At 51.0% G+C, this 17899-nt stretch overlaps 1 protein-coding gene across 1 annotated transcript; it reads left to right on the plus strand.

The window, feature by feature from the left end:
• On the plus strand, positions 1–11324 carry LOC142456752 (arpin-like). The gene is made up of 6 exons (XM_075557985.1): positions 1–200; positions 1738–1813; positions 4524–4656; positions 8329–8535; positions 9134–9297; positions 10584–11324. Exons 1-6 carry the CDS (start codon positions 109–111, stop codon positions 10590–10592), a joined length of 681 nt encoding a protein of 226 aa, XP_075414100.1. The 5' UTR covers positions 1–108; the 3' UTR covers positions 10593–11324.
• The last annotated feature ends 6575 nt before the right edge of the window (positions 11325–17899 follow it).

A 17899-nucleotide genomic window follows, 5' to 3' on the forward strand; every position in this document is an offset into this window, starting at 1 on the left:
CGCGCCCTTCCCGGACCCGCAGCCCCGGCCCGGCGCGTCTCCGCCACTCTCCGCCCCGCGCCTCTGCTCCCGGGAGCCGGCTCGCGCCTCGGGCCTCCCGGCGCGGCCATGAGCCGCATCTACCAGGACGGCGCCCTCCGGCACAAGGCGGTGCGGAGCGCGCGGCTGCCCGCCGCCTGGGACCCCGGCGCCCACCAGGGGTAGGCCCCGCCGCCGCCTCTGGGAGCCACCCCAACTCCGCCACCCCAACTCCCCAGGCTGCGGGTGGCACGGAGGAAGGGAAGATTGGGGTGCCCACATTGCCCTCTCGGGCCCGCGCCCCGCAGCCCGAGCTGCACCCCCTGAGACAAAGATGCGCAGGGCCACAGGCCGGCTTGCCCGCGGGCTCGGACCTGTCCCGACCTCTGTCCCTCCTCCAGCGCGGGCCTTTGCACGGGTGCCCACCCCCTCTAGAAAGGACCGCGCCCTTGGGGTGCCGGTGGGAGTTGGCGAGTCCAGGGCAGAGTTGGGTGCAGGAGAGCCCGCCCCGGCGGATATCCAGATCCTAAAAGCAAAGGAGCCCTTCCAGTCAAACTGACACGCCACTCACACCCCTGCCTGGAGCCGATCCCGCGCACAGCGACCTGGGAGCACGGAGTAGAACCGCCCCGTGCGTCCCGACGCTGTCAGTCTTCAGGAAGCAGGCTGCCCAGCCTTTTCGTTTGGAACAGCCGTTGGGCCCCTGTTTTCTTTTAGCAGCCAAGTGCCTTAACCATTGTGCCACCAAGACTGCCTGAAACCCAAATGCTACCTCCTGTTTTGTATGTGGTGGTTGTGACAAAATAAGAGTTGTTTTCCAATCGTGATTTCCTCCCCCCACCCCACACACCTTGTCAGCCTCTCTCCCATTTCTGCATTCCCAAAGAGGGAGCCTCCGGTGCTGATTTTATGCAGAGTGGAACCAGAAAACCTCGGGTTCAGCTGATCTCACGGGCCACCCTGCCATCTCAGTCTGGTCAGGAAAATCCTAAGTCCCCGCATCCCCGTTTCTCCAGCTCCACCAACCACTTCCGTGTTAGGTTGTTGAGGAGCACTGCTGGCGTAGTATGCTGCTAACCCAAGGTCAGAGTTCAAAACCACCGACTGCTCAGGGGAAAGTTGAGGCTTTCCACTCCTGAAGACATTGACAGTCTGGGAAACCCACAGGGGGCAGTTCTGTCCTGTTCGAGAGGGTCACTAGGGGTCAAACTTGATGGCCCTGAGTCATTAGGTCGTCCCCTATGTGATGTGAATGACAACAGAAATATATGCACGGCTTTAAAGTCAATGAGAAGGGATGATCATAGATAGCCCTTTAGAAACACCCCCCCCTGCCCAAAATTGTTTTTCGGTTAATAAAAAGGCAACATCCTTTATATGTAGTAAACGTTTTGATAGTTTACAAAAACCCTTCGTGCCCACGGTCTTTGTCACCTGAGGAGCAGTGGGGAGTGCTGAATGTGTTCTCTGCCTATTGTATGTAAGACTGAGTTCTGGGCTCTGCAGGGGGGCCCATTGCTTGGTCTCAACAGCACTGCCCTCTGGTAGTGCCCTCACTTGCACACCCACTCTGGGATAATAAAATCCACCCCTCCCACCGCCCCCCATCCCCCCACCCCCACAGGTCAGGATCTTGCTTCGCGGATCTTGGGCCATCACACTGGAAGGGGGCTATTTTCTGGCAGAGCTGACCCATCCCTTCTCTTCCTCTTGTCTCAGGGGCAACGGGGTCCTGCTGGAGGGAGAGCTGGTGGATGTGTCACGGCACAGCATCTTGGATACCCACGGCAGGAAGGTGCGCTGCTTCTGGGGTGGCAGCTCGGCGCTGGCTTTAGTCCTTCCAGAAGTCGCTCCCTGCTCCAGGCTCTGCCAGTGCCGAGGACTGGGGAGGGATGCAGCTTCTTCACTGAGTGGTGCACGGGGTGTTGGGAGATGTGTCCCAACACCAACACCAACCAAATGTGGCTGAAGATGGGAAGGGATCCATTCAGGCCATGCTGGGCAGTGTGTGGCCAGGAGGAAAGGCCCGGGTCGTAGCTCAGAAAACAGACCAGGCCCTGGACCCAGATAGTGTGATTGGGCTGAGATTGGGAGCCTGAAAGCAGGAAGGGGTGAGGTGGATGCTTCAGGACTCAGCTTGTGGATGCCCTGAGGAGGGCCTGCAGGGGTGACTTATGAAAGGAATGGGGCCAGGAGCCTTGCTGGGCATGGAGTAGAGGAGGGGAGGAAGGCAGGATGGGTGGCTGGCTCTTTGTTCTTAGAGTCTAGGGCCCAGATCCCTTCCCTCTGGCCTGGTACTTCCCACTGCCTCAAAGTAGCAGGCAAGGTCAGAGAGGGCAACCAACGACCTCACCCCTCCTGGGTACCAGCTCTGATCCTGGGCAGTTGTGCGCATGCCAGCCCTTGGGAGTGGGTTATCATAAATGTACCGCTACGTTTGTTGTTTGCAGCTCTATAGAAGCAGGGCGGCTCTTGGCACCGACTCATCTTTTTTCATTGCTGTTTGCGACTGGGCATCTAAGAATGTTGGGCGTTTACAAAGCAGGTCACCTGTGTGGACCTGGATCTCCACTGGGTGCACATTGGTGGCAGGGACTATGGGAGAGGGCTGCTGTTTTCTGGGCTTTTATTTCCACGCTTCATGTGACCTCTCCGTTGTTGACAGTTAGTGACTTCCCATCTCCTTGGAGCCCCTGCCACTGTTGCTCTCTCTCATGTCCAAGGTGACATCTTACACAGCCATCTCTTTGCTGTCGCTCGTTGCTGCGCCAAAGGATCCCTGCCTGTCTGCCAAATAGAATCCCAACCCAGAGCGCCAACTGAACGGCTGCCTCCAGCGGATGCTGCTTGTTCTGAGTGTCCGCGCCACCCCATGGCATGACCCGGATATGTTGACAAGGTGACTCGTTGATAGTAGCACCCTGTCAAGGTGGCCAATGGTGCTACCCAGAGCCTTTCTCTCTACCCCATGAGAACGCCCCCCCTCCCAGCCCCCCACTACTTTGATGCCAAGAAATGCTTTGCTTCGCCCTTCCTGGCCATGCCAATCTGGAGTCCTGAGCCAACCTTCTCAGGAGAGTCCATGTGCACGCCCATGCTGAGGCCGAACTTCTGCTAGGGCTGACTTGTGCCCAGGCAGGCAGGGTGCTCTCCTCAGCCCGCTCCAAACTTGCTTCCTCCAAGTTTCTTGGTGAAGCTAGAGCTAAAAAAGCAATGTCCAGTCAGGTCGAGCTCCTCCCTTGGCCATTCCTGACCTCCCTCATCCATATCCACTCACCTCGGCTAGATCCCCAGGAACGCCAGTCCGTCGTGATGGGCTCTCCGACCTACCCCTTCTGACTGCCCCTCGCTCCAAAGCTCATTCCTGCCCTGTTGCCAACTTGTTTCCTGAGAGACCCTCTGGGGTCTTTGCTGCTCCGAAGGATTCCTTCTTATTTACCAGATAAGCTCCCAATGCCAACTGGGGATCTGCCTCCAACTGATCACGCTTGCCTTCCTAGCCTCGGCTTCCCCAGGTCTTGGCCAAGTGGCTCAAGGCGCTCCACTGTAGGTGGGACTCTAGATTTCTGTGTACCTGTCTTGTGTTTAATATCTATTCTAGTCCCTTACCTCTGCACTTGCAGGTCTCTCTGCTCTCTGAGACTTCACCTTCCTCAGCTCTCCCAGGAAGTGGGCATCTCTTCATCAGTCTGCTGGCATCATGCGTTGGCCTTTTCTTGTTAGACTAGCCGGCAAATAGCAGCTAGGGTTCGCTTCCCGCTTAACACCGTGCTTGCTCCTCCCCAGGATCCCATTGAAGCCTTGCAGCATTCCTAAGGGTAGCCATCACTTCACCCCTGGCTCCCAGAGGATCCTGGAGCTTGGGAGGCTGGGAGTGATTTGTTCCAGGTCATGAATCTGTTGGAAGAGGCAGAGGGGCCACTGGGCCCAAGGTCTTTCTCAGTACCTTTCCCATGACACGTTGGCTGTATCCACTTCTGCTTTATGGTGTTCGGGGTGCTTCATGCTTTGTGCTTGGCTCATGGATTTTTGCATGTACTTTCTATCCTGGTCATGTGCAGGCCTTGTGCCCACCCTACTATGGACCTCTAAACCTCAACTCGCAGCCATCTAGTAGATTCTGACTCATACCAGGCCTGTAGGACAGAGTAAAACTGCCCCCTGTGAGTTTCAGAGAGTGTAACTGCTTCCAGGAGTAGAAAGCCTCCACTTTCTCCTATAGAGTGGCTGGTGATTTCGAACCGCTGACCTTGTGGTCAGCAGCCCAACATGCAACCCACTACACCACCAGGGCTCATTGTGTGCTCTACTGAACACATGAATGAATAAATGAATGAATATTTGAATGGGGGACATCAGCCCAGCTTGAATATTTTTTAGAGCTGAGGTGGGACTTGAGGGTTAAGGTGAGGTTGAGGAGGGCCACGCCCAGAGCCAAGGGGAGTTGTGTGTTGAGGTGAGCACAGTGATGGCAGCCTCCTCATTCTCTCTCTGCCGGACCACAGGAACGCTACTACGTGTTGTATGTCCAGCCCAGCAGCATCCACCGCCGCAAATTTGACCCCAAGGGAAATGAACTTGAACCCAACTTCAGCGCTACAAAGAAGGTGAACACGGGCTTCCTCATGTCATCATACAGTAGGTATCCTTCCACCCTTCTCCCTCAGGGCCCTCCCACAGGGCGTTCTTCCTTGGCCCCTGAACCTCTCAGCCCCTAGATAATATCTTCCCAGGATGGTTAGCCTTGAAGCTACCTTGGGACCAGGGTCCTGTCTAGCTTTCTATTTCCCTTCCATCTTCTCCTACAGGCTACAAGACCACCCATGACCTGGCTCTGGACTCTTAACTGGTTGTGTCCATCTGTTTAGGTCATGCTTCTTAGTGGTTTGATAAACACTAAGTAAACAGTCTCCATTTTGTGATCTGATGTGAGTGGTCAATCCATTGGAAGAGGCATTTATTCCCTTGTGGGAATGGCCTGCATCCAACAGCTGTAGATGTTTTGGCAAAGCCTACCCTTTCTTGATCCTGTATCTGATTTGTCATCCTCTGACCTCCTGGTCTGGGGACTTGAGCCAGCAGTCTTTCATCTGACTTGCCGATTTTGGGATTTGTTAGCTTCCATTTTGAATTATGGCATTGGCAAACATATTGACTATACCATGGACTTCCAGAAGAACAAATCAAATTGTCTTGAAAGAAGTAAAACCAGGATGCTCTGTAGAAGGGACGATGTCTAGACTTTTATCTTGTGTACTTTGGACATGTTATGAGGAGACAATAGCCCCAAGAGGAGAGTATCGTGCTTGGTAAAGTGGTGTCAGTGAAAAAGAAGACCCTCAGTGAGATGAATTAACACAGTGGCAGCAACAATGGGCTCAACCTTAGCAGCTATTGTGAGGCTGGTCCAGGACGGGGCCGCGTTCCGTTCTATGGTACATAAGGTCACTGTGAGTCGGAGCCGGCTCGAGAACACCTAACAATAACAACAACCCCCAAAACCCTGCGAGCCAGCAGCCTGCTGCCTGACCTGCTGCTTTGGGGTTCTTCCGCCCTTGTAACCATGTAAGTCAGGAGAAGCTTCCAGTAAGAGGGGATCCGTAGAGCATCTGGAGACCACTAAAGTTTGTTCCTGCTTCAGCAGATCCTCCCTACCTCTCCCCAAAGCAGTAAGACTCAGGATCTGGAGAGATCCCTGCCTGGCCTCCATGGTTTCAGGAGGAAGGCAGAATTCTGTAGTGAGTTTGGAGACTGACTCGTTGTGTGATCTTAGAGCAGTAACTTAACTTCTCTGAGCACAGGTTTTCTCATCTGTAACATGGGAATCTTAAAGATGGAGTAACCCTCACTGAGATTTACTGGTCAGGAAGATACTGTGCTGACACATGCTTTACAGGCCTCATTTCGTTTACAGCTGCTGTCAGTCCTGTCAAACAGGCACATTTTCTCCCTCCTTTTCAGGCGCAGGGCAATGAAGTAATTTGCTCTAAGCTCAGATTCATGAGTACCCACAGGCCTGCTGTGCAGTCTGTGAGGGGTGACTGAGGCAAGGCATCTAGAGCACTCAGTCACAAAAGACGCTCTGTGGGAGTAGCAGAGGGAGGAGGAGAGTCGGGCATAGGAGGAGGAATGGAAGGGGTAGCTGGCTAACTCCATGAACAACTGCCCCCTTTGCCATGAGACCAGAACTGGAGCGTGCACAGCGACCATTACCGAACAGCTGATTCCTCAAAGACACTACAGGAATCCTGATCTAAACAGGGATTATATGGATCAGAAGTTCAAATTCTCAGGGACTCCAGACTTTCTGGAGCCATGGAGGCTAGATGAACCCCTGAGCCCAGGGCCCTGAGATCATCTTGAAACCTGAAACCAAACATAGGTATCCCCGAAAGTTTTTTAGTGAAGACTGTTTTGAGCAGTCTGATCAGTCAAGATCAATCTAGATCAGTGGTTCTCAACCTTCCTACTGCCATGACCCTTTCATACAGTTCCTCATGTTGAGGTGACCTCCAGCCATATTTTCATTGCTACTTCATAATTATGGAAAAATGTAATTTTGCTACTGTTATAATTGGGATACCCCTGTGAAAGGGTCATTCGACCCCCAGGGGGTCGCGACCCACAAGTTGAGAACTGCTGATCTATAGGGTATTAAATTGACAACAGCTACTCTTGTGGATTAGACAAGAAGCATGGGGGCGGGCAGTGAGTTTATGGTGATGCAGAAGGGACACTTGGGGAAAAGGAGGCCGGGCATGGCGCCACAACTTGAAGAATGTAATCAATGTCACTGAATTGCTGGTTGGGGTTCCAGTTCATACGAGCAATGACTGATGACTGGTGACAGATAAGTTCTCGTAGTAATATCGTCTTAGTTTCGTGAGGTACCTTCAGCAAAAGGCATACTTCTATGTCAGGAAAAACCATTTTGAGGTCAGGGCTAATATAAGATTTTTAGCAAAACTTAGATGAACATCTTCTAAAATCACCGAAGCTTCGTAACATAGATAGGCTGTCCTACGTAAAACAATAGTTTTTAGAAGCACCAAGAATTTTGAGGAATGCTGGAAAAATTTACGAAATGAACCCCAAGAGGGAAGACAGTCAACCCGGTGAATGAAGAAACAGCGTCCGAAGAGCAGACACTGGTCGAAGACTATAGGATGACCATTGTTAAGGTAGCTCTTGGAGTTGAGCTCTCACTGGCTCGGCGTTTTCAGTGGTAAGTGATCAAGCTTTGGGTTGAACGGTTTCTAAAAGCACTGCATGAAGATGGGCTGGCTCGAAGGGCTGATCTTTCCAACAAAGCTGAAGCTCCTGAGGACGAGCCTTGCCGCTGCCAGTCCAGTCCCGAGCGAGCGGCGTGCGCCAATCGAAACGGTGGCTTCTGAGGGAGCTGCCGGGCCAGTGAAATGAAGGCAGAGAGATCAGCTGAGAAGTTCTAGTGCCGAAATTTTTGGATTCCAAAGAGGTCATATTGGTAGATTTTCTCAGACCTGGTGATTGCGGAACTTATTTTGAGGAGGATTTCAGAAAATTGAAAACAGTGGTGAGGAAAAGGCCAAGGAAGTTGGACCAAGGGGTAATTTTACCCATCAGCTGTGCAGCTGCTCCGTCTTTGAGGGTAGCAGAATGGCTTGTGAAAATCTCATTGGGGTGCCTTACCCCATCTACCCATGGCCCTACCCCTGGTCTGGCCCCTTCAGGCGTCCTTTTGTTTCCCAAACTCAAAAGGATATTTCAAAGAAGAATGATTTGAGACCCCAAGAAGGCCAAAGCTGCCATTTTGCCCTGGTGTAAATCAGAGAATGCAGAATGTCTGGGAGATGGAAGCGCCACCTTCCGAAGAGGGTGGACCTAAGTGTGGACGACATACTGAGAAAACGGTAGCTTCGCGATTTGATGTTTCTCTTGAAGAACATTTTCTATGACTTTCTAGCCATGCTTTTTGACTTACCCTCATATTCTCAGGAACAGAAATCAAAAGAAACGTAAAGGGGAAAAAAAGAAGAAAGAAAAGATAAACATAAGCCCTTTGTAAGAACTTCAGGAGTCTTGGTGACATAGTGGATTATGCCTTGGGCTACTTAACCACAAGTCCAGCAGTTCAAACCCACCAGTCACTCCGAAGGAGAAAACTGAGGCTTTCTGCTCTTGTAAGATTCACAGCCCCAGGAAGCCACAGGAGCAGGTCTCCCCTGTCCTGCAGGGTAGCTTTGAGCCAAGCTTAATTCGATGGCAGTGAGTGTGTGTTTTTGTTTCTGTAAGTGAATCGATAATAACCCATCCAATGCTGTCTATCTGCAGAGGTAGAAGCCAAGGGGGACACGGACAGGCTCACCCCCGAGGCGCTGAAGGAGCTGGTCAATAAGCCAGAGCTGCTGGCACTGACAGCGAGCCTCACCCCAGACCAGACCGTGGCCTTCTGGATGCCCGAGGCACAGATGGAAGTGATGGAGCTCGAGCTGGGGGCCGGGTTACGGCTGAAAACGCGGGGAGATGGCCCCTTCCTGGGTGAGCAGTACAGCCTTCCTGCTGACATAACTTCTTGTGTGGGAGTTGAGGACTCCTGGTCCCCTTCCTGAGCCTTTCCTCGGAGCTCATGGCCACTGGCTAGTCCAGTCTCGGTGGGCCCCAAGTCACTTGATATTTATTTTAAAATTCCTGGACACATGCCTTTGGGGTCTTGGCCTGGATGCCCTGGATTCCAGAGTGTTGTCCAAGCCCATGGTTCTTGTGAGCAGCCTTATAGCCTAGTAATCTAGTGCAGTGGTTCTCAACCTGTGGGTCGTGACCCCTTTGGGGTTCAAATGACCCTTTCACAGGGGTTGTCCAATTTATAACAGTAGCAAAATGACAGATATGAAGTAGCAATGAAAATAATTTTCTGGTTAGGGGGGTCCCCACAACATGAACTGTACAAAAGGGTCGCGGCATTAGGAAGGCTGAGAACCACTCAGAGACTCCCTCACCACACCCTGGCCGAGACAGTACAGAGGACAAAGGCTGAATCGAGTCCCACAGGACCCCCCACCCCAGACGAAGCCCTCCCCTTCCCCGCAGTGTTTCCCACGCAAGGCAGAAGGCCATTCAGCTTCTCTTCTTCTTTCAGAGTCATTAGCCAAACTGGAGGCAGGAACCGTGACCAGATGTAATTTTGCTGGGGATGGAAAGACAGGCACTTCCTGGACAGACAACATCATGGCCCAGAAGTCTTCAGAAGGGGCCACTGCGGAGGCCCGCGAGCAGGGAGACGGCGCAGAGGACGAGGAGTGGGTAGGTCCGGGAGACGGCTGTGGACCTGGCCTTGGAGTGCTCCTCTCTTCGGGTAGTGTTGTGGGACGAGGGGAGGACAGCAGCTCGTTTATCGGTCGTGATAAGCTCCTCATGGAATTCTGAGGGGTGAGCCCAAGCCTGACAGCCACGGTGAGGGGGACCTGGACGGGCAGTGTCCCCGTTCCGCTGCTTGTGGCGTTGCTGAGTCACAATGGACTCCAGGGCACCCTACATCCACGCACCAGAAACATTCCTACAAGGTTCCGGGGGCACACCCTCCGTCTCAGTATCTGGTGCTGCCCGAACAGAAGCCCCATCCGCGAATGGCTTCAAGAGCAGATGTGAATGTGCTCCCCTTTGGAGGCTCTGCATCCAAACTGGGCCTGGCAGGTAGACCCTTCTGTGAATCTCTTAGTGCGCAGCGTCCATTGACCGCTGTCCGTGTCCCTTGGCATGTCTTTGCATGAGTGCCGCTGTGGCTACTTTCGTAACTCAGAAGTGATTGGGTTTAGGATCCACCCTACGTTGGATTTTCTCATTAACATAAGAACAGGAAAGGCAGGTTGCAGCCCCAAAAATAGATGTCTCAGGGGAGACAGTTTGACCTGGAACCTTTCCGAGCTGGGTCTGTCTGCATGTATGCCCCAAAGATGTAAGGAAACCAGGAGGATTGGAAGAAAGGGGTACTGAGGGGAGCCTGCAAAGGCCAGTAAATCTCTCAAGCATTTCCACTGCAAGTGATTGCATTAGCCGGGCCGGGTCAGGCCGGGCCGTGGTGCAGGCGCATGAGTGATTGGCTTCTTGTTTGAAGTAGCTGGGAAGTGACTGGGTTGCTCCTCACTAGTTTTTCCCCCTGGGTCAGCCTCCTGGTTTAGCATCAGGCTGCAGGCTCTTCACAGTTGGGTTGTTTTCCTAAACTGTATTTCACTCAAAGATTTGAATCGCTATCAAAGGCCCCAATTTGAACAGTAAAAACAAAAATGTTTCCCAACAGGAAAATGAGCCATTTATCTAGGTGATAAAGATGCTTTTTATCTATCTATCTATCTATCTATCTATCTATCTATTTATTTATTTGGGGGTGACAGAGAAAGCAAGGCCAGATAGAATTGAGAGTCTGGATTCTCTTTTGTCTTGGGACGGGGGATCTGGACTGCAAAATCACTGAGAGCTGCCGGCCTGGCTCCAGGGCGAGCCTAAGGAAGAGAAGCTGTTTACCCAGACTCACTAACATGCTTTTACTAAGAGCTCTCTCTTTGTGTCTCTGCCCCCTTGGGTTTCCCCAGGATGCCTGAAGTTCATGGGGGACAGCAGGCCTCCAGGGCCCCACCAGAACCTGCTGTGGCGCTGTTGAGAGGTTCTTCCACCCACTTCCACTCTGGAGCTGAAGACAAAGAGCAATCCACCTGAATCAGCCTTACCTGATCCTTCCTACCCCCATCTTGGAACACCCTTTGGATAAGCTCCTCTCGTGGGGGTGGGGGCATACAGTGGCTCAGGGAAGGACCCTCCCTGGGTGAGAATCTAGTCTTCTTAGACCTTTTCCATCCTGGCCCATGATCTGGAACTTATTTTGAGAGACAGGTGGTAGACAAGTCTGGGGCAGTCTGAGATGAACTGGCTTGGTCTTGGTGCAGAGTTGGGGAGCATCCATTGGTCAGAATGGTGGGGGAAGTTTCCAGGGGGCACTTTTCTCTGTGCCTGCGATTCTTCCTGCTTTCTTTCCACACACCCACACCGTCCCAAGCCCCACACTCTGCATTGCAGCCTCTGCTCTCCTGCTCCCAGCCTCCTTGTCCCTGTCCCTGCTTCCTTCCACTGATCCTGTGCCCCCTCCGAGTTTCCTGTCTGCTGCTTCCTTCCTGGGCTGGTTCCTGGTGAATGCTGTTCTCTGCGAGGCCAACAGTGTGCACTCTCACTCCCCATCTCTCAGACTCACTCTGCCAGGCTGCGTTTTTGAAAACACTTCTGTTGTTGTTTTGTACCTTGGGAACTTTTTAATAAACAAGTAAATTTTCAGAAAAGAATTCTTCCAGCGTGCTGAGTTCTTGTCGCGTAAACAGTGTTCCAGCTGAGTAGCGTCCCGATTGGAAGGACTCCCATTTCTCGTTGTTCTTGAACTTTGCCTTGCTGGCTAGTGTACCCAAATGCAGATCCGAGGAGCGAGAGGGAGTTAAGTGTACATGTCCTAAGGAGGAGTAAGGACTGGGGGGCACGTAGATGGACCTTGCTTGACTTGAGGAAAGACAGGGGGTGGCGGTGAGCTCACAACGATGGTGAATTAAGATGACAAGGAGTCGGGGTTCCCTAGTGGGTTATGCTTTGGGCTGCTAACTCCAAGGTCAGTAGTTACAAAACTGCTCCTCAGGAGAAAGATGAAGGCTTTCTACTCCCGTACAGCGTTACAGCCTGGAAGCTCCACCCTGCCCCATAGGTCACTGTGCGTCGGACTGGGCTGGGTAATGGTGAGTGCTTGATGTGAGGATCCATAGTCTCGGACGTTGGAATCAAATTGATAGCAGTGGTTGGGTTGGACTTGGTTAATATATCAAGAAGGAGCCCTAGTGGCACTGCCGGCTGCTAACAGCAAAGTCAGTGGTTCAAACCCACCAGCCGCTCCAAGGGAGAACGATAAGACTGTCTGCTCCCATAGGGATTCAGTTTCGGAAGCTCAATGTGTCAAGGAGTCCCTGTGTGGCACAAACAGATCACACACTTGGCTGCTAACTGAAAGGTTGAACATTCAAGTCTACTGCAAGGCTACTTGGAAGACTGGCCTGGAAATTTACTTCTGAAGAATTAGTCATTGAAAACCTTATGGAACGTAGTCTGAATTGACACACCTGTGATTTCCTTGAATCAGCATCAATTAGATTCCACCTGGGCGACCATGCCAGATGCTTTCTGTGATAATAGCTCCAGCCGCCCTCTGTGAGTGCCCCCGTGTGCTGGCACTGTGCTGGGAACTGGCACGATCTTATTTGTAATTTCCACAGCAATTCCAGGAGTACCTATGATTATTAGCTCAATTTTTCTCATATGAAACTGAAGCTCAGCAGCTTCATAACCAATATGAAGGGCTTCAAAAAAGCTGGGGGGGAAATGGAATGGAAAGTGAATACACTTTTCCCACAAACTTTCTGAAGGCCCTGCATATGTAGGAGAGGACTTCAAACCCAGGCCATTTGGCGGCAATGCCAATATTAATGATCACACCTTTCGGCTTCTGTGTGTATATTACAGAGGAAGAACGAGGCTTCAGAGAGATTGAGCAGCCGAGCCAAAGTCACTCAGCTACTAAGCAACAGAGCCAGAACTCAAATCTAGAGTTGTGTGAATGTGGTGGTTACATAATCTGTCAACTTGCTAAGGGGTGGAGTTCAGCCTGTGTGATGGAGATAAATAGCTCACTGGAGGCAGGAGAAACTCACTCTCTGTATTCCTGATGACAAGACACATGGAGTTAGGCTAGAGCCCTGGAGCTGGAGGAGGCACGTGGAGACCCCTGCTAGTGCTGAGATGCTTCCACCGCCACTGGATCCATAAGACTTGCCACCCACTGGCCTATGAATCCTGCATTAGGCATCATTGGTTGTGTTTTGTGAATCTGAAGAGGAATTTATAGATTGGTATTGGACATATGGGCTAATATTGGACTTATGGACTTGATTTGGACTGGGCTGGGATGTTTTCTTAATGTGCAATTGCTCTTTGATATAAAGCTCTCTCTTACACACAAATGAGTGTCTATGAATTTGTTTCTTTAGTCTACCTGGACTAACACAGTGAGGCAAGACTTCTGCTCCTTCCCTGTGCTCTCCTACTGAAGAGTGGAGGGCACAGAGTTCTATGAAACAGGGTTGTCATCCCAGACTGCAGGGGGCTTGCTCAGAACCTTGACAGCTAATCTTTCCCAGCTGGGCCCACCTCTGTTGTTATCAATAGGTGAATAATTAATATTGTATGTCCAGGGTTCACTGTCATAGTTCAAACATTTGTTTGTCCTCCAACCTATTTATGACTCGGCTCAACTTAATGGCCATGAGGCTTAGGATTCATACGTTAGCTGGCCGCCTGGAAGTCAAGAGATCAAAATGATGCGTTCTGCTGCGTAACTTTGCTCCCCCGAGACATCTTTAGAGTGTTGAAAAGCAAAGATGTTACTTCGAGGACTAAGGTGCGCCTGACCCAAGCCGTGGCATTTCTAAATGCTTCATGGGCATGTGAGAGTTGGACACTGAATAAGGAAGATCGAAAAATAATCTACATGTTTGAATTGTGCTGGAAAGGAATACCGAAGATACCGCAGTCTATCAAAAGGACAAACGTGTCTGTCTTGGAAGAAGTACGGCCAGAGTGCTCCTTAGAGGCGAGGATGGCGAAACTTTGCCGTGCATCCTTTGGACATGTTGTCAGAAGAGACAAGTCCCTGGAGACGGACACGATGCTTGGCGAAGTGGAGGGGCAGCGAAAGCGAGCAAGGCCTTCCAGGAGTCGGACTGACACGGTGGCTACCACAATGGGCTCAAGCATGGGAAGAAGGCTGAGGATGACAGAGGACAGGGCAGTGCGTCATTCTGGTAGGGACAGGGTCAGCACAGGTCGGGCCTCGGGGACAACTTGAAGTCATAGGTCATTGAGAAGTAAGCCTCTCCTCTCTTTGCTTCGCAGTCTCTCACCTCAATGGTTGTCGTAGCCACCTCACTGGTGTCTTAGAGCTGCCCCGAGGCTGGGACCTTGATTGTGGGAGTGGTCAGGGAGAGGGTTGAGTGAGAGGAGGACTGGGAAGCCTGAGCAGAGGCACTAGTGGGGGCATCCTGTTGCTCAAAGCACTGTGGCCAAAGGGTATTGCAAGTTCTGTGGGCAGGTGACCATCCCACCTACCGAGGACTAGCCTTGGGAGTCTGTGGCAACACCGCACGCGACCGAGAAGAAACAGCGACTGTGGCAGGAGCGTGGAGAATGAATAGAGTTGGATGTGTTGGAGGTGGGCAGGGCACCTTAAGCATGTTCAAGATTGGGCCTTAACAAATGATCCCATAGAGCAGAGGCGGGGAATGTCAGGCCCACGGGCCAGATAAAGCCCATCACGCTTCACCAAAAGAAAGCAACTCCAGCCATCACATTAGGGATGAGCTCATACAATGTTTGACTAGTGTGGCTTGCAAACCAGGTTATGAATATCCAACTGGCCCTTGACAGACAAAGGTTTGCCATCCTTACTGTAGAAGGTGGTATGTTTCACGTGACTGCAGGGAACCTGGCGAGGGCTCCAGTGGTTGGTTCTACAGCTCTGGCAGTAGAGGTGGGAAGAAGAAATGATTTGAATCAACAGGACTTGGGGAGCAAGATGCCCAGATTCTGGGCGAATGGAGGTACTGGAGGGTGGGGGTGGGGAAAGCCATAGTTCCTGTAATTCTAGGAAGTATTGGGAGTCGAAACCAGCACTCCCTGGGAAGGGAAAGCTTGGGGGTAAGAAGTAGGGTTCTAGGCTTAGCAGGTATGGCCACTGAGGCAGAGCCCTATCCTGGCACTAGGAAGTGGGGAGCTGCTATGGCTCAGGCTGTGTGGGTGTCCAGGAAACTTTCTGACTCTGGTAGAAGAGCCAGTGCTACCAAACTCAGCCTCAGGCTCCCACGAAGATGGTGAGGTCATGACCTTTGACTTCTCACCTTGTTTAGCACTGGCTCAGGTATCAGGCAGGCCCAGCTAATGGGTGGAGCATTATTAGATGCACATCTCGGTCAGGGAAACAGGCAGGGGATAAAATCCTGTTCCAGGGCACCCCAGATGACGGATTCAACTGTGCTCCCCCCCACCCTCACCCCCGCCCCAGATGGATGTTAAAAATCCCAACTCTGGTTGTAGGAGACAAAAGAGAACATACACACCCAGATCTCAAATATTTACAGATAACCTTTGTTTAGCATTGAAGAGGACAAAGACAAAGCCCCGCCCATCACCTGGACGAAGGAGGCCATCAGCATGAGGTCATAATGGAATTGGCATCTTGAATAGCACATAGGAGTTGTTTGGGGCACAAGAGACCCACCAATTTCAAATACAATTTAAGAAGAGCATTTAAGTCTTAAAGAGGACAAAGGCACATCATCCAGATGAGGGAGCCCTTAGTACAAGATCGTAATGGCATTCAAGGGTTTGCTGAGATAATGAGCTATAAAAAGGACATCAGAGGCCAAAGGAAATGGTCTGACAGGCATTCTGTTGACAGATCAATGCCTCCTAATTGGGGTAACAGACACGAGCCTGAGACGGTTGGGGCACATTCAATAAGTTGGGAAGATTAGACTAGGGCCTTCCTACCAAGGCAGTTGGGGCATGACAGACAGAAACCCCCAGCAAGGTCATCTTGAAGGACAAACCTAGGCAGGACCCTAAGGGAGGGTAGCCCTCCCTGGCTGGCTGGAGAGGGTGTGGAAGTAGGCTATGTTCTAATGAACCCTGCCTGCGGGCAAGACCATCATGGTTAATGGTCAAAAGGAATTCAATGGGAGCTTAATTCCTGTGGGGACTCTGTAAATGGATTTGGGGCCTTCACTGTCATCCAGAACCTCGAGCAAAAGGGTTGCTTGAATTCAAGCTCTAAGACGGAGGGCAAAGGAAACTGTCACAAAAGCTCAATTGGTAGCTGATCAGTGCATCACCATTGCGGCTGGGACTTTAGAAGCAGGACTGGGTCCATGATTGGGACACTTACATTATGTCAGACAGAAGAGCTTACAAAGATTGGCTTAGGGCCCACAGATCAAGGCAGTCAGGATGTTACTCATGGCCATACTACCTTAGTACCCCAAAGTTCCAACAAGGACAAGACTCCCCAAACTCACTGCCGTTGAGTGGGCTCTGACTCATAGTGTTCCTATAGGACAGGGTAGACCTGCCCCAGTGGGTTCAAACTGCTGATCTTGGGGTTAGCAGCCCAAAGCATGACCATTATACCACCAGAGTTCCTTATCCATCAAGGACACACCCAGGCAGTTCCCTAAAAACTAGACCCGACCCTCCTAGGACTGGTTAGGGGAGTGGCTGGAATCTGCCTTCTAGTGTACTCTGCCTGAGGGCAAGGCTGTTCCCATTGCCAGGAAACCATCAGAAGAAATTCAGTGGACATTTAATCCATGTGGAGATTCAAAATGAATTTGGGACGATCCCTCTCTGTGGACTCAGTGCTCAGAATTTAAACTGGAACACCGCTTTGCCATGAGCACACCACAGTTCCATTTGGCTACCAGTTCTCTCTGAATGAGACAGGATGGGTCTCGAATGTGGTTTAACCTCTCTTGAGATATAATGCAGATTAAAGGAGCAGAGATTGGTGGGAGTAGATACCCTAGAAGCAGAAGCTTGTTGACTAGGATGTTCCTCCAGAATCAAAACCGAATAACCAAACACCCTGCCATTCAGTCAATCCTGATTCCTAGCCAACAGAGTCCCGCCCCGCCCCACCCCACCCCCTGTGGGTTTCTGAGGAAGTGAGATGTCAGAAGTGACAGCCTCATCTTTTTCTCAAGGAGTGCCTGGTAGATGCTAACTGCTGACTTTGCTTTTTTAACATTATTATTATTATTCACAAACATATTTTTGTTTTATTGTTTATTATTTTTGTTTAATTTTTAAAATGTTTTATTAGGGGCTCATACAACTCTTATCACAACCCATACATATATCAATTGTGTAAAGCATATCTGTACATTCATTGCCCTCATTATTTTCAAGCCCTTGGCATCAGGTCCTCTTTTTTTTCCCCTCTTTCCCCGCTACCCCCTCCCTAATGAGCCATTGATAATTTATAAATTATTATTTTGTCATATCTTGCCCTGTCCGACGTCTCCTTCACCCCCTTTTCTGTTGTCTGTCCCCCAGTGAGGAGGTCACATGTAAATTCTTGTAATCGCTTCCCTCTTTCCAACCCCTTTCCCTCTACCCTCCCAGTATTGCCACTCACACCCCTGGTCCTGAAGGTATCATCCGCCCTGGATTCCCTGTGCCTCCAGCTCCTATCTGCACCAGTGTACAATCTGTGCTCTCTCCAGACTTGCAAGGTATAATTCGGATCATGGTAGTGGGGCGGGGGGTGGGTGGGGGAGAAGCATTTAGGAACTAGAGGAAAGCTATATTCTTCATCAGTGCTGCATCACACCCTGACTGACTCATCTCCTCCCCTAGCCCCCTCTGCGAGGGGATCTCCAGTGGCCGACAAATGGGCTTTGGTTCTCCACTCTGCACTTCCCCCTTCATTCACTATGGTAAGATTTTTTTCACAAACATAACTTTAATAACACATACATTTACACTGCATGCATGGGTAAATAAGGGGTTGAAATATTCTATTTCAGTACATTTAAATTGTTTCCAATCTTTTGCTTTTGTAAAAGGAACTGGGTCTCAAAATGTCATTCAACTAATATTTGGGATGTAAAACACAAACAAACCCTGAAACCCTGGCCTCTCAAGGCCCATTCACTGGTTAGCTTGAGGGTGATGGGGAAGGCAAATTCAGTCCTAGCCAACAATCCTTCAGTCTCTTAAAGAAAAATGGACCGCCTTCCAAGTACTGTCCAAGATGGTCTCTGAGGAATAA

The sequence above is a fragment of the Tenrec ecaudatus genome, chromosome 9 (assembly GCF_050624435.1).
Source record: "Tenrec ecaudatus isolate mTenEca1 chromosome 9, mTenEca1.hap1, whole genome shotgun sequence".
In the NCBI taxonomy this organism is placed as follows: Eukaryota; Metazoa; Chordata; class Mammalia; order Afrosoricida; family Tenrecidae; genus Tenrec; species Tenrec ecaudatus.

What these genes read in the sequence shown, in the direction of transcription:
- LOC142456752 (XM_075557985.1), top strand. Translation starts at nt 109, where the DNA reads ATGAGCCGCATCTACCAGGACGGCGCCCTCCGGCACAAGGCGGTGCGG. An exon ending in GACCCCGGCGCCCACCAGGG is followed by an intron (nt 201 to 1,737) that starts GTAGGCCCCGCC and finishes CTCTTGTCTCAG; the next exon opens with GGGCAACGGGGTCCTGCTGG. An exon ending in TGGATACCCACGGCAGGAAG is followed by an intron (nt 1,814 to 4,523) that starts GTGCGCTGCTTC and finishes GCCGGACCACAG; the next exon opens with GAACGCTACTACGTGTTGTA.